The 14302-nt window shown below is 43.4% G+C and overlaps 2 protein-coding genes and 1 non-coding gene across 3 annotated transcripts; 1 reads left to right on the forward strand and 2 right to left on the reverse strand.

The window, feature by feature from the left end:
- Nucleotides 1-1639: 1639 nt before the first annotated feature.
- Nucleotides 1640-1721, reverse strand: trnas-gcu (transfer RNA serine (anticodon GCU)). Its single transcript has one exon. It is a non-coding gene; the product is annotated as a tRNA-Ser (tRNA).
- A 908-nt stretch (nucleotides 1722-2629) lies between these two features.
- Nucleotides 2630-10333, forward strand: LOC147216866 (dipeptidyl peptidase 3-like). Its single transcript, XM_086177499.1, has 19 exons — nucleotides 2630-2720; nucleotides 3262-3407; nucleotides 3663-3807; nucleotides 3911-4000; nucleotides 4238-4375; nucleotides 4530-4604; nucleotides 4711-4801; nucleotides 4995-5125; nucleotides 5337-5467; nucleotides 5633-5691; nucleotides 6084-6278; nucleotides 6387-6499; nucleotides 6585-6677; nucleotides 6819-6881; nucleotides 6994-7118; nucleotides 7668-7788; nucleotides 8061-8240; nucleotides 8991-9153; nucleotides 9375-10333. Exons 2-19 carry the CDS (start codon nucleotides 3283-3285, stop codon nucleotides 9515-9517), a joined length of 2181 nt encoding a protein of 726 aa, XP_086033625.1. The 5' UTR covers nucleotides 2630-2720; nucleotides 3262-3282; the 3' UTR covers nucleotides 9518-10333.
- On the reverse strand, nucleotides 9764-14232 carry LOC147216867 (uncharacterized). Its single transcript, XM_086177500.1, has 6 exons — nucleotides 14053-14232; nucleotides 13352-13555; nucleotides 13108-13222; nucleotides 12435-12507; nucleotides 12163-12254; nucleotides 9764-11725 (listed from the first exon to the last, which is right to left on the reverse strand). The coding sequence occupies exons 2-6, from the start codon at nucleotides 13553-13555 to the stop codon at nucleotides 10503-10505; spliced, it is 1707 nt and encodes a 568-aa protein (XP_086033626.1). The 5' UTR covers nucleotides 14053-14232; the 3' UTR covers nucleotides 9764-10502.
- Nucleotides 14233-14302: the final 70 nt, after the last annotated feature.

Below are 14302 nucleotides of genomic sequence, written 5' to 3' on the forward strand. Positions count from 1 at the left end.
CCTGCCTGGCAGCAGCTCCAATTCCAGCATCTGTCTACCAATATATTCACCTTCCCTCCTCTGTACATGACCCAACCATCTCAGTGTGTCTTCTCTGACCTTCTCTCCAAAACATCTAACATGTGCTGTCCTTCTGATGGACTCATTCCTGATCCCGGTCACTCCCAAAAAGAACCTCTACATCTTCATCTCTGCGACCTCCAGCTCTGCCTCCTGTCTCTATGTCATTGTCACTGTTTCTAGTCCATACAGTGGTGAGACCATCACTAGTCTCACTACTGTCTTGTACACCTTTCTTTTCTTTCTGGTTGATAGTCTTCAAACGTATAGTACCCCTGACACCTTTCTCAACCCAATTCCAACCTGCTTGATCCTGTTTCTTTACCTCTATTCCACACTCTCCAATGCTCTGGACTGTTGACCCTAAGTACTTGAAATTCTCCAATGTCTTGATCTCCACTCCCTGTAGCCTCACTGTTCCTACTGGGTTCCTCTCATTCACACTCATATATTCTGTCTTGCTGCAACTAACCTTCATTCCTCTCCTTTCTAGCACATACCTCCACCTCTCTAGATGTTCCTCCCCCTGTTCTCTGCTCTCACTGCAGATCACAATGTCATCTGCAAATATCATGGTCCATGCAGATTCCTGTCTAACCTCATCTGACAGCCTGTCCATCACCATTGCAAACAAGCAGGGGATCATAGCTGATCCCCACCATTGTATTGCCCAGTAGAAAGAGGAACAGCAATGTTTTGTTGTTTCAACTCATGTCCCCCTTTTCCTCTGTGCTATAACCTGTAAAAGAAAGAGTCAGAGTGCTCTCAGCTGTTCTTCCTATCAACAAAACAAATGATTCACTTGGTAGCTCGATTAACAAATTACTCAATAGCTCACTGAAGCTGTGTCCGCTCACAAAACAAACAAGTCACTCAATAGCTCAATGAACGATTCACTCAGTAGCCCAGAGTAGTCGCCCTAATAACGGGTGACTGACTCGGATGACTCAAAAACTGTATTCTCTTGGTGAACGATTTGTATAGATTCAAGTCCGTAAAGGGAATCAAGTTTCCCATCGGTTGGTAATGTCTTTAGCCTCTGATCAGATGAGAGGTGCCACCACCTTACAGGTGGGCCAGGCGATTGCTTTGGGGGCCTCAGGGCAGAACCTCGCCGTGCCCTTCCCGTTATGGCCGACCAACTTTGAACGACTGTGACACTGACAGTGTGAGATTTTTGTAATGAACTGTCATTGCATTGCAATAGGCAGACCAGAAGGTTGGTGCAGAACCCCCTAAAGGGGACCTCTGCCCGCCCCTTCAGTGTGCTATAGGTAAGCAAACAAGAGAGAGTGTTTATGCCAAAATGAAGAGGAGTTGTCTTTCGGGCAGTAAGAAAAGAAAAACAGGTGGAAGGTAAAAATTAAGACCGTGGTAAGTATCCCGGATAATACTGTAGTTAATTTAGCACAGAGCAGTGCTGTGTGTCCCACTGGTGTATTAAACAGACAAAGTGAGTTTCACATACTTTTTTCTAATAGTGGGGTACATTACAATTTCATAAAGGTCAATGTAGTTAACACGTGATGGGAAGGTCAAAGGTCTGTCTTATGTGTGGGGTGTCGTTTGAAAAGGACACCGACGAGGATGGGATTCGAACCCACGCGTGCAGAGCACAATGGATTAGCAGTCCATCGCCTTAACCACTCGGCCACCTCGTCTCCTCCTGCACCCCATAACCCCACATGAGTGTGCTATCCAAATGTATGGATCTTTTTTCTCTTACATTCAGCTTTCCCCGTGAAGGGTCGCAACAGCGAATCAACCTGCTCCATCCAACACTATTCTCTGTTTCTCCTCTCTCACACCAACTATCTTCATATCCTCTCTCACTATGTCCGTAAATCTGCTCTTTGGTCTTCTTCTAGATCTCCTCCCTGGCAGCAGCTCCAATTCCAGCATCCGTCTACCAATATATTCACTATCCCTCCTCTGTACATGACCCAACCATCGCAGTGTGTCTTCTCTGACCTTCTCTCCAAAACATCTAACATGTACTGTCTTGATGGATTCATTCCTGAACCACAACATCTTCATCTCTGCGACCTCCAGCTCTGCCTCCTGTCTTGTTGTCAATGTAACTGTTTCTAGTCCATACAGCATCGCTGGTCTCACCACTGTCTTGTACTTCTTTCCTTTCATTCTGGCTGATAGTCTTCTATCTCATAGTAGCCCAGACACTTTTCTCCACCTATTCCAACCTGCTTGAACCCGTCTCTTCACCTCTTTTCCGAACTCTCCACTGCTCTGCACTGTTGACCCCAAGTACCTGAAATTCTCCAACTTCTTGATCTGCTCTCCCTGTGGCCTCACTGTTCTTACTGGGTTCCTCCCATCCACACACATATATTCTGTCTTTCTGAGACAGAATATATCTGTCTAGATCTTCCAATTATCCGGATCATCATGTTTTATTTAAGACGAACAAAATGTTTAATTTTCATATAATTCTCTTAACCATCCCGAGGAGATGTGTCTGGACCATCTGGAATTGAGGTTCACGATTGGTCAGTTTTTCTATTGGGCCAGGATATCTGATCTCTGATTGGCTGTGGGGCGGGTCTCGAGCGCGTATGCAGGAAGTGTTCAGCGTGAGGTGAGACTGCAATTTGACGTTCGCCGGTCACCCGAGTTGTTGACTATTTCCAGGTGTTAAGCTGGTAAGTTGACGTTCGCCTTTACAACCATTGGCGATGAAGGAACTGTGTATGACCTCAAATTGGGTTAATTTGCTCAATTTCAGTGAATCCTTCCTGAAGCCGCGAGAAAATTTCAAAATGCTCCATTCAGTCCCCCGTCGCCGGTTTAGCTTGCCCGCTAGGAGCTAACGTTCCATCATACGTTGAACTGAACAGTTTAAGTTTCTCTTAATCGTGCCTGAAAGTTGTTTTCAATGACTGTAAGACTGAATGTTATCAGGCTTATAGATTGGCCAGCCATTAAGGCTGTACAGAGATTAATTTAGTTGTAAGATTAAGTCTAAGACTGCCTCCTCTGTTCAGAGAATTTTCCTAGTACATAAACTATTTTCCTTTTTTACTTGTAACTGAGACAGGTGTACATATACTGCACGACAACTACTCTTTATTTAAGTAGTAGTTATTCTTTTCTGTTGCCTCGGTTTCTTATTAACATCACTCATCTTTATTAATTCACTGATTCTCTTTGCTTGACTCTGTTAATTCAATTTCTCACCCGCAGGGCTAAATTTTCATCGTAAAAATGGTGGACTCGCAGTACTACCTGCCTAATGACATTGGCATCTCTGCACTGGACTGTGGTGAAGCCTTCCGTTTGCTCACACCTAAAGAGAAGATGTACGCCCACTACCTGTCACGGGCTGCCTGGTATGTGACATCTATAAGAAGCGGTAAAGGTCATAAGCTTCGCCAGCATCTAAGAGGTTATAGGTTATATTTATAGGTAAATGCTTATTAAAATAATGCAGCTGATTGCGTCTATAGATTGTTAATTAAGAGAAAATACCCTTGAACATTTTAGTTTTCATCAAAAATCCAGGATAGTTATTGGAAATACACTCAAAGAGAGGCTTGTTTCAAGTCATAAAACCCTGCCGATCAATGTCAACTTGTGTCCCTTAGGTACGGAGGTCTTGCAGTACTGCTGCAGACATCACCAGAGTCAGCAAACATCTTTGTCTTGCTGCAGAGGATCTTCAGGAAGCAGACGCCTGCACAGCTGGAGCAAGTTGCCAAAGCAGCTGGACTGGACTCTGAGGAGTACCAGGTAGGTGAAATCCTACTTGATCTGCTTTCGAATGCTGTTTATGCTCACATGTTTCATGCACACTCAAAAACACCTGTAAACTGACCATTTTCTTTGCTGACAGGCTTTCTTGGTATATACTGCTGGTCTATATGCCAACATGGGAAACTACAAATCGTTTGGAGACACAAAGTTTATCCCAAATCTACCAAAGGTAAGAAAGCTTCCCGTTTCACAAATGACAAATTCATTTTCACATGCATTGTTACGGTTGTTGTTCTTGACTTCATTTTATGAATGACAGAAAATGCCTGTTAAGCGGAGTAACAAAATTGAAATGAATAGATTTACCAAAATGGTTGTTGTCCAAGTATATTGTTTAAGATGTATGTTTAAGATGAATCCCCCTCTATTAAAAGGCGTGAACTTCTTCATCCATTGCATGATTTAGGACAAGTTTAAAGCTCTGGTTTGGGCCAGCCAAGCATTTCAGGAGCAGCCCGCTGAGATGGAGGCTCTTTGGGACAGCTGCTCGTGTCCCCTCTACTCCCTGGATGAGAGGCAGAAACAGCTTGGTTTAGGTGACAAGGTGGGAGCTTGCAAACTTTCTTCATATTAGCTACCTACTACACCAATGTGTCTTTGAGGAAGTCACAAGCCATCAAACCTGTTCCATCAAAGAAAGCAAAATGAGATCCTCCATTGCACTGCTTATGACATGTTGTGACTTTGCTTTTCTTTAGGGAATTACTACCTACTTCTCAGGAAACTGCTGTCTTGAGGATGCAGAGCTGGCCCAGAAGTTTCTCGACTCCAAAGTAAGCCCATTCCTGTTTGATGGCTATGATTGTATCTTTTTTTTTTACATTCATCTGCTTCCATCTGAGTCTCCTCATTCTCAGCTGTGCTCGTTTTACTTTCCAGAAAATGTCTGCTTACAACACCCGCCTGTTTAAGCGCAACATTGGAGACAAAACCTGCTATGAGGTGCGCTTAGCCTCAGCAGTTCAAAAAGGTAAGTATATGCGTCAAAACATTTTTTAAATTAATACCAAATTAACAACTGTTTTGCATCACATGGTCATCATTCACACCTTTTGGAATCACACATCATAGTTTACTGTAAATAGATGTGAAGACAGACTTTATGTTGTTTTGTTTTTTATTACCCATGATGTCGTCAACCAAAGTGCACTGCTGCTTTCCAGACTGTGCTGCAGACGGGGAATGTGAATCACACTGTGGCTGCTTCCACTTTGAAGACAAAGAATTCACGGTGAAAAGAGGAGACTATGCCCCTCTAATGGAGAAAGTCTGCTATTACCTCCAAAAGGCCAAGGTGAGAAAACCAGGCTGACAGCAGAGCATGTGAGCCAGTCTGTGTTCCTGCAGCAGCTTGAAAGCAGTACATGATCAAACACAAAGTAGTGTGAAGGTTCTGGTTTTCATTAAAATATCACAAAGACTACTGAAAACCTGTATACTCTCTGAGCCTTGAACAAATCTCTTTATCCCGAATAAATGTCTTGAAATGCCTCTATTTTACGCAGGCCTATGCTGCTAATGAGAACCAGGGGAAGATGCTGGAGGAGTACACGCGCAGCTTCACCTTTGGCTCAGTTGAAGCCCATAAAGAGGGCTCACGTTATTGGATTAAAGACAAGGGACCAGTAGTTGAAAGGTAACTCAGTCATAATGTTGAGGTCATTTTAGTCGCTTAATTAAGTGGTTGACACTCAGCATCCTCACACTGAAATGCACTAAAACAATGATCAACAGCTAGGTGCCTGCTATTACTATAAATAGCTTCACATGTTAACCCCCCCCCCCCCCCCCCCCCTCTCAGTTATATAGGTTTCATTGAGAGCTACAGGGACCCCTTTGGCTCCAGAGGGGAATTCGAAGGTAAGAACTCTTTTCTTTGGCCCTTTACAGGATTATGTATTCTCATGAAAACACAGTAATTATTCAACCCACATAACTAAGACAGTACAAAATGTCATCATGGTAATTTCCTCTCGTGTCAGAATGTATTCAGTGCCTAATTGTAACAACAGTAGTACTACTTGTCTGAGACTGTCAGTTTTGCATGGGTTGGTTTTACACTTACCAATACCCAGTGTACAAATCATCCAGCTTTCATTCTAATCAATTTATCTGTCGGCTTGTACATTTCACTGAACCATATATTCTACTTCTTTTTGTATTTTGCTGAGTAGCAGGGATCCAGTCAATGAATGCACATCATGTATACGTCTTATCAATGCAAGTCACGTCACATGTGGTGTCATCCCCAGGTTTCGTGGCAGTGGTGAACAAAGCAATGAGCGAGCGTTTCGCCAAGCTTGTGAACTCAGCAGAGGTCCTGCTTCCAGAGCTTCCTTGGCCAAATGAGTTTGAGAAGGACATTTTCCTCAAACCTGACTTCACATCCCTAGATGTCCTCACCTTTGCTGGGAGTGGAATTCCAGCTGGCATCAACATCCCCAATTGTATGTGGCCTAATCTGTGGATATCAAAAGCACAATCCAGCTGATTTGCTTTGGTTCTCTTCTTGGTTGTATTACATTGGATTACAATATGTGTGCTTCTTTGTGCAGATGACGACATCAGGCAATCAGAGGGCTTTAAGAATGTGTCTCTGGGAAATGTGCTGGCTGTAGCTTATGCGACACAAAAAGACAAACTTACTTTCCTGAAGGAAGAGGACAAAGTGAGTTGTGCAGCTCCTCCATAGCATTTTTGTCCTCCCTTTTGACAGGCTGCCATTTATTCTTTTGTGTGTTTTTTTGTTCAAGGATTCATTCATCAAGTGGAAGGGCCCATCGTTTGAGGTGCAGGTTGGACTCCATGAACTGTTGGGCCACGGCAGCGGCAAGCTGTTCATCCAGGTCAGTGAAACATCCCGCTGTTCTCATAGACATTTAGGTTGAAAATTACTTTAAGGGATTTTTAAATGTTGCTGATAGGTCCTCATTACACACTTATTTTAATAACAATGTATGTGTTTCCGTCTGTCATCTTAACCACAGGACGAAAACGGCAAGTTTAATTTTGACCAAAGCAAAGTGACCAACCCAGAAACTGGCGAGCTGGTGAGCCTGTGCAAAGTGTTGCTCTCAGGGTCCTGAATTGATGGTGACCTTTTAACGGAGTGTTCGATTGGTGAAGAAAACACTCTATTTATGGCATGAATGTGTCTTCTAGGTGTCCAGTTGGTACAAGGCCAATGAGACGTGGGACAGTAAGTTCACCACGATCGCCTCCTCATATGAAGAATGCCGCGCCGAGTGTGTCGGACTGAATCTGTGTCTCAGCAAGGAAGTACTTCGGTGGGTCACATATTGCTCTCCAACGCTATTGTGTTTTAAAGTTTTAGAAACATTTTTGTTTAACCCTTGTGTCTTCTACATAGAAGAATTCCTGTTTTAACATGCTCTGTGTTCCATCAACGTCATCTCACATACAGTACTCAGAAACATACATTCGTCTTGCCATATTCTTCTGGAACATTGTGTAATTTTAGATTTCTTCACATTAAAATTATCATGATGTTCAGCAATAACGGCAGACTGACACCTTTTAGATTAAAATAACCAATCATAAAGCAACCTGGGTAAAAAGAACCATTCCAGGTTCAAATAAGAAGGTAGCAAAATCAACTGAGCGACAACATAAAAAGGGGGCTTTTGAGTCATAACCTGTATCTACTGCTTTATCTACAAGGAGAAAATAGACAATGTTATGACTTTGTTAAAGTCGGCGACTTTTTTTATTGAAAATAATTTGTCTACTAAAATGGTAGAAGCGCAGTGTCCTTGGTTTATAGTCCCCTGTGCTTTATGTACTCTACTGGAAACAGCGGTGTGCTTGTGTTTCAGTATTTTTGGACACGAGGGACAGGATGCTGAGGAGGTGGTGTATGTGAACTGGCTCAGCATGGTCCGGGCTGGCCTATTGGGCCTGGAGTTCTACACACCAGAAACCAAGAGCTGGAGACAGGTAATGTGTCATGGCCACTGCATCGGCTCTCAGAGAAGCGGTCTCTTTCTCTTTATTTGGACTGCGCTGCAACATGCACTGATGAACCTGTAATTCAAACAGAACTTTCGGAGATACAAAGTGTTGTGTGCAGAGTGTTCAGCCAACAAATCTTAGCTTCACTGTTGCACTTTGTCACCCTGTCTCGCTGTTTACATGACAGCAAGTATACGTGTTAAGCATCATAAAATCCTTGTCCTCACGTATTTATGTCTCTGTCTTTGTCATCTCAGGCTCACATGCAGGCTCGTTTTGTGATCCTTCGTGTGCTGCTGGAGGCAGGGGAGGGTCTGGTGAGCCTGGAAGAAGAGATAGGACATGACAGCAAGCCTGATGCCAGAATCACAGTAGACCGAAGCAAGATCCAAACTGTCGGCAAGAAGGCCATCCAAAGATTCCTTTGTAAACTGCAGGTACATACTGTATATTTTCTAAAATATTGAACTGTGTGTACAAGCACACTATATTTGAAAAATAAAATACAGTAAGTTCTGGAAAATAACAAAATTGATGTCAATCCAAAATAAAATCCTGTGTCAAAATAGTTAGGAATTTAGAAATATAATGCAATATACCGTAATTTCCGGATGATAAGCTGCGGCTTTTTTCACGTAAACAACGATGCAGCTAATATATGGACTTTTTCGGGTGGGGGACACGAACGAGCTTCACACCGCTAAAATGTTTATCCTCGTCACATCAGACTGATGAAATGACCGGGAAATTCTGAGTCCGTTCAACTCCGACTCCGAGGAAGATGACTTTGACTGTTTCAGTGCGCAGCAGGAAGCCCGAGATAGCGATCGGCTAGCTGGTGCGGCTTATATTGAGGTGCGCTCAATAGCCCAGAAAGTACGGTATATCAATGTATTAGTTTCTGCAGAAGGCAGGTGACTGATGTCTACAAATTGATCGGCACTGCGCACCTTCCCCGCTCCCAACTTGGGAAAAAAAACACTCTGAAACATTGGAGCCAGCTCGAGCTTGCATCACAGGCACCAAGTAACTAGATAAAATAGATTACTTCTAAGCAGGGGACTGGTTTACATCTCAGGAAATTCCAACAGACTGTAATAGTTTGGCTACTTCTTGTAAAACACTGTAGACATTTATTTCAGGTATCAATTCTCACCTGTTGCGGACCTGATTTCGCTCATTCCTAGGTGTTCAAGTCGACCGCAGATGTGGAAGGAGGCAGAGCTCTCTATGATGGCTACTCCACTGTCTCTGAAAACGGCCCTCACAACTTCCTGCGTCTCCGTGAGACGGTGCTGCTGCGGAAGGAAGCTCGCAAGATGTTCGTTCAGGCCAATACCAGAGTTGCAGGTCAGTCTTCATTCCCAAAACTGACTTTTATAGCAACAGGAAACAGTCGCTAAAATACTCATTTGACAAAGTAATCAAATAAATATGCGTCATGCATGTTGAGGTTCCATAGACTGTAACTGTACATACGCACATCTTTAGATGAATGTATTTATCCCAAGAGGAGACATTTGCAGTGATGGAGCTCATTTTTGTTGTCCCTCTGATTCCTTGGTTTCCAGGGGAGAATGTTGAACTTGTGGAATATGAGGGCAGCGCGGCAGGTTTGATTCACTCCTTCACTGAGCGCTTCCAAGATGACTCAGAGCAGCTGGAGGCTGAACTTTTTAAGCTGAGCAAAGCAGATTCTGCCTGCTGGTGCTAATGGACATCTACTCCCCCTGCTTCAGCAACAGGAACTTAAGTTTCTTACTCACATGATGTCAAAATACACGCATACAAACCAGCAGGATCTCCCAGAACCTTTCCGATTTCAATTGTGTCTATGATAAAAGGATACAAATCAAGGGGTTGATAATCACTAGTCTTACTGGAGAAAAGACCATAGCAGCTAAAGGTTCCTAGGCACAACATACCTATAAACAAAATGTATATTTGAACTTAACCAGGATTGATCGACACAGCACAGTTGTTTATTTTTGTTTTCTGCCATGGTGTCTTGACTCTGAGTGAAAGGCAATTTTAATGCCACTGTGCTAGAAAACTTACTTTCACCAAATGTGTTATTGTGACACTGTATACTTGGCAGCGTAATCGATATATTGCAAAGATAGCTCTTCCATTACATCATGTTACCTCACTACTCACCAGAAGATGAAAAACAAAAATTCTTATACTAGATACGTATTAATTGACAGTATACCACAACGTTGCATGGAAACAATTTGATTTTGCATAAATGTGTTTGATAGCTTAAATTTCATTGGAATTAAATTTAGTGATTCAACCTTATTGATTTCATTTTAGCAAAGCAAAAATAGAATCTCGGAAGACTTGTACTCATTCATACTCATCCATACCTTTATTCATTCACTGAGTTCAGTGACTTGAAATTCTATACAATGTACTATGATTGTGGAACAACACTGCCCAAAGAACACTTGTAAATGAAATTGCAATAAAACCAGACCACGTTATTGCTGAATGAAGTGCTGAAATTCTCATTAAAAAAAACAAACGCTATAATCATTGGTGAGTGGTTTTTCCCCTGTTTAATTCAAATAATGTTCTTTTTAAAAAAAAATTTAAAAAAACATTCGGGGGGAGAACTTGTAACTACCACAATATCTGCAGCGCTGATCAAAATATATAATTTCAAATGGGGTTTCCACCAAAGTCCTGTTGGTACGTTAAGCAAGTGGAGTCTCTGTGTCCTTAAGAGAGGCAGTATCAATCTGCAAAACCAGATCTTCTACCCCCTGTTCTGACTCTTTGAGTTGCTTGTCAGTTTTATTATCTTCGTCCATATTTTCATCCTTACTTCTTCCCGTCGCTCCCAATTCGCTCATTGACGTGGCTTTATCCGGTCTCGAGAGAGGAGCTGGTGTGTGGTAGGTCTCCTCTGTCAGCTGGGGCCAGGGTGCAGACGGGAGGGGAGTAAAGGGGACTTTAGGAGAAGGTGATGGTGACTGATATGGGGAGTTGGTGGGTGAGGCATGTGGGGAAAGAAAAATGGGGGCCTTGGGTGTAAGAGAGGGCGAGTCGTAGGGCGAGATGGATGGTGAAGGACAGGGGGAGTCATGAGGGGAGAGAGTTTGAGACACTTTAGGGAAAAGGGAAGGTGGTATAGGAGACAGAGATCCAGGAAAGAGCGAGGGAGAAGGTTGCATGTAGTCCGATTCTTCTGGGAGGTGCTCCGTCACTGTCGGCAGCTGAGCTGTAAACTCCACTCCCTGGACCTGAGCCTGCATTGCAGGACGGAGCTGAAAGTTTGCTGATGGCTGCACCTGGCTCTCGCTGAAAGGTTCCTGAGTCGGTGGCTCGAGCTTGGCATTTTGAGATGAGGGCAAGATATCAGTGGCTTGACTTGGGTTCTGACAGTGTAGAAGGCCCGGGTCTTTTTGACCGTGTTGGGAAGCTCCCTGTTTCTGAGGTTTGCATTTCCCCTTGGTTTTTGGCATAAGGGGTGGTGGAGGAGGTGGAGCAAGCGGGGGTGAAAGCAGGGTTGACGTCTCTGTGGATAAACGGACCTTGAGGCTATGTTTTAACATACGCCGTCTGGACAAGACGCTCTGAGACTGCAAGAAAAGAGGGTTGATGAAGCAAAGGGCGCCCAGGCCCGATCCACAATCCAGCTCTCTCGGACTCCGTGTGGTGATCGGACAGAACTCGTGGAACAGGGTGGGGGTGGAGGCGGGAGTGGGACCGAGGCCGGACTGTGTGCAGTCTGATCCAGGAGCTGTAGCAGGCTTGCTGTCCAAATCAGGTTGGCGTGTTGAACCGAGCTGACCTGCAGTGCTTGACTGTGGGCCAGGAGGGGGTGCGGCTGAAGTTGCAGTTTCGGGCCTCTTCTCCTTCTGGGGCTTGGGGGGCTCCCGAGGACCCCGGACATTTAGGTGTGAACTCCAGAATTCTATAAAATGTTCAGATTGTTATATACTTTGCAGGTAATGATAACAACATGGGCGTTTATGGGCTTACAAAATAAAATCGAGTGAACATTCAGTGCTTTCAGCTTAAATTGCTTAAACCTGAAGGCCTTTTGTAAACTCCTTTAAAACTAAGTGTATTATCATTTTAGATAATACAAAATGTCATAATTCCAGTGCTTGTTTTTTTCATTTTATAATCTTTCTAAAGGTGAATAAATGGGACATGAGTATGCTAATGATTCTGCAATGTATCAATAATATATCAACGCCAATAAAACGACTCTGTGTGCTTGTTTACAAAGCAGGTAGGGAATAATTTGCCTACTGTTCATATATGTGACCTCTTTGATCGAATACAATCTTAAAGACCCAAGAATTTGAAGTTATAGGAAGAAAATCTGTTAAACTGTTTACCTACCAATACCCATATGTGATATGGACTCCAGCTCTTTGTGTGACGTTGCTTTTGCAATGGCTTCCGGAAGTTCCAAGGGGAACGGTAGTACATCTCTGCCAAAAATCCAATAACAACACTAGCTCTTGCAGGTTGGTGACAGTAGTCAAGGTTAAAATATTATGGGGAAAAAATGATGGCCATAAGAAAAGCAAAGGCACTGAAAAGAAACAAAATATCACGGAGAAACAAGTGACGGGATAGAAGCTTTAAGGGTGATGAAGTAGAGCGTTTACCTGCTCACGCAGTAGAAGGAAATTAGTCTAGGGAGGTCCGGGAAGCTGATGGCTGAAGTCACCAAAGACAGTGCTGGGAGGGAAGGGGGAGAGTGTTATTTGGTCTTATTCATCGCCATATCTATAATTTGAGCATATGAATCTTTAAACATATTTTAAAAGTTTAATGTTTTTTTTTCTTTTTTTTTTTTATTCTCAAGCAAGCTCTTGTTAATTTCTATTAACTTATTTTATTATTTTTTTAAGCTGCTGATAATTTCATGTTGTTTCCTCAGAATAATTATTCAAACAATATTAGTGTTAGTTTCTTTTCATCCATTTTTGGGTCTATTTCAGGCAACCTTCTTGATTATTTTTTGGGAACAGTCAAATAGATTTCCAATGATTTTGTTGTTCATTTTCATGTCTTTTACACAGACTTCAGGGCTCCTTACCTATTTTGAAATTAGCATAGATGTGCTGTACAAATCAAAGCAAATTAGCTGCTCTTTTATGGCTTTTCAGTAAGTGCACATTGTATGTTTGCCAAATGATTACATCCAATTTACATTGTGGTTTGCTGCACATTTTATATCTGAATGCACTGCTATATTTTGATTCAGCCTTTACAGCTGAGTGACATACGTCAGTGAAATCACAAAAACCAGCTGATGTCAGAGTGTAAGAATCATACTTGAATGCTCCTCCCTGATGTCAAACTGCTGAACAAAGGACGGCACGCTGTCATCCACCAAACGAACACACAGCACGTTCCTCTTGGATGTGCTGGACTTGCGCACTATGAACGTCTGCAGAGACCACATGTAATATTATTGGCCCTGTGAGTGAGTATTTCATGTAAAAATGCAGCAACTGAGTGAAACTGAATATGTCAAGCTGTGGGTTCTTTAATTTTAAATTATGCATTCGTGTCTGACCCCAGGAGGCTCCCTCTGTAGTATGTGGAGAGCGGTGGCAGGGTTGATTGACAGGTGGAGCCACACAGGAACGGTGAGCAGGAGACGGTCCAGAACGCTGATGCTCTTCAGAGAACCCTGTCCTCTCTGATGTCCCGAGAACTTCTGCTCGGATGGTTGGCTGGGCTCCGGAAAGTCATACAGTGGTTCCTCTTGCTGTGCCATCTAGGCCCAAGAGCACACAACACCAAAAATAAAATGTACATACAGTACAATAAAATAAATTTGTCTTTCATCTCACGATAATCCTTTTGGTTTTGTGCAGTTCCATTCCATGTGCTATAAAGGGTTGCAGTAGCACAAATCCATCAAAGGGGAGGTAAGATTGCTTCACACACACACCTGTGCAATAAATCCTGGATTGTGACAGCAAGTTCAGACTTGGTGAAATGTAGGACCACATGCATAGCTAAAATAAAGTAGGAAGCTCTGGGGGGGTAGGGAGAACATTTAAACATACACGCATTATCCAAAAAACAGATTTCTTTGCTCTTTTTCAAGCTGACTGTATTTCCACAATTCAACATCTGGAGCCGCTGCATTCCAGAGAGAAACTTTTTCCATTTCCTCCTCGAAGTCCGACCCGCGGTCGTCCTGCTTTACCGGACCACACGTACTCGCCCTCCCGTCCAGCAACCAACTTTACCCAGGCTGGTCTTTACCTCTTCGTCCCGCGTTTATCTCATTCGCGTCCGCTTCGAAGTCCCTCGGCATGTTCGTGTTTCGACCCGTCAACTCTTCCACGACGAAAACTCGCATTCTTTTCCACGCCGGCCTGTCATAACGTGTGGACTCCGATCACAAGCTTCTCTCTCCTTCTCCCTCCCCGCTGCTGCTGCTGTGGCGGCGGCGGCGGCGGCTGCGACGGCGGCTCCTCCCCTCCCACCTCGTCTCACCTGGAAGCCAACGCGG

This window comes from Fistularia commersonii, chromosome 29, assembly GCF_037954325.1.
Source record: "Fistularia commersonii isolate RoL2024-O1a breed Wild chromosome 29, RoL_Fcom_v1.0, whole genome shotgun sequence".
In the NCBI taxonomy this organism is placed as follows: domain Eukaryota; kingdom Metazoa; phylum Chordata; class Actinopteri; order Syngnathiformes; family Fistulariidae; genus Fistularia; species Fistularia commersonii.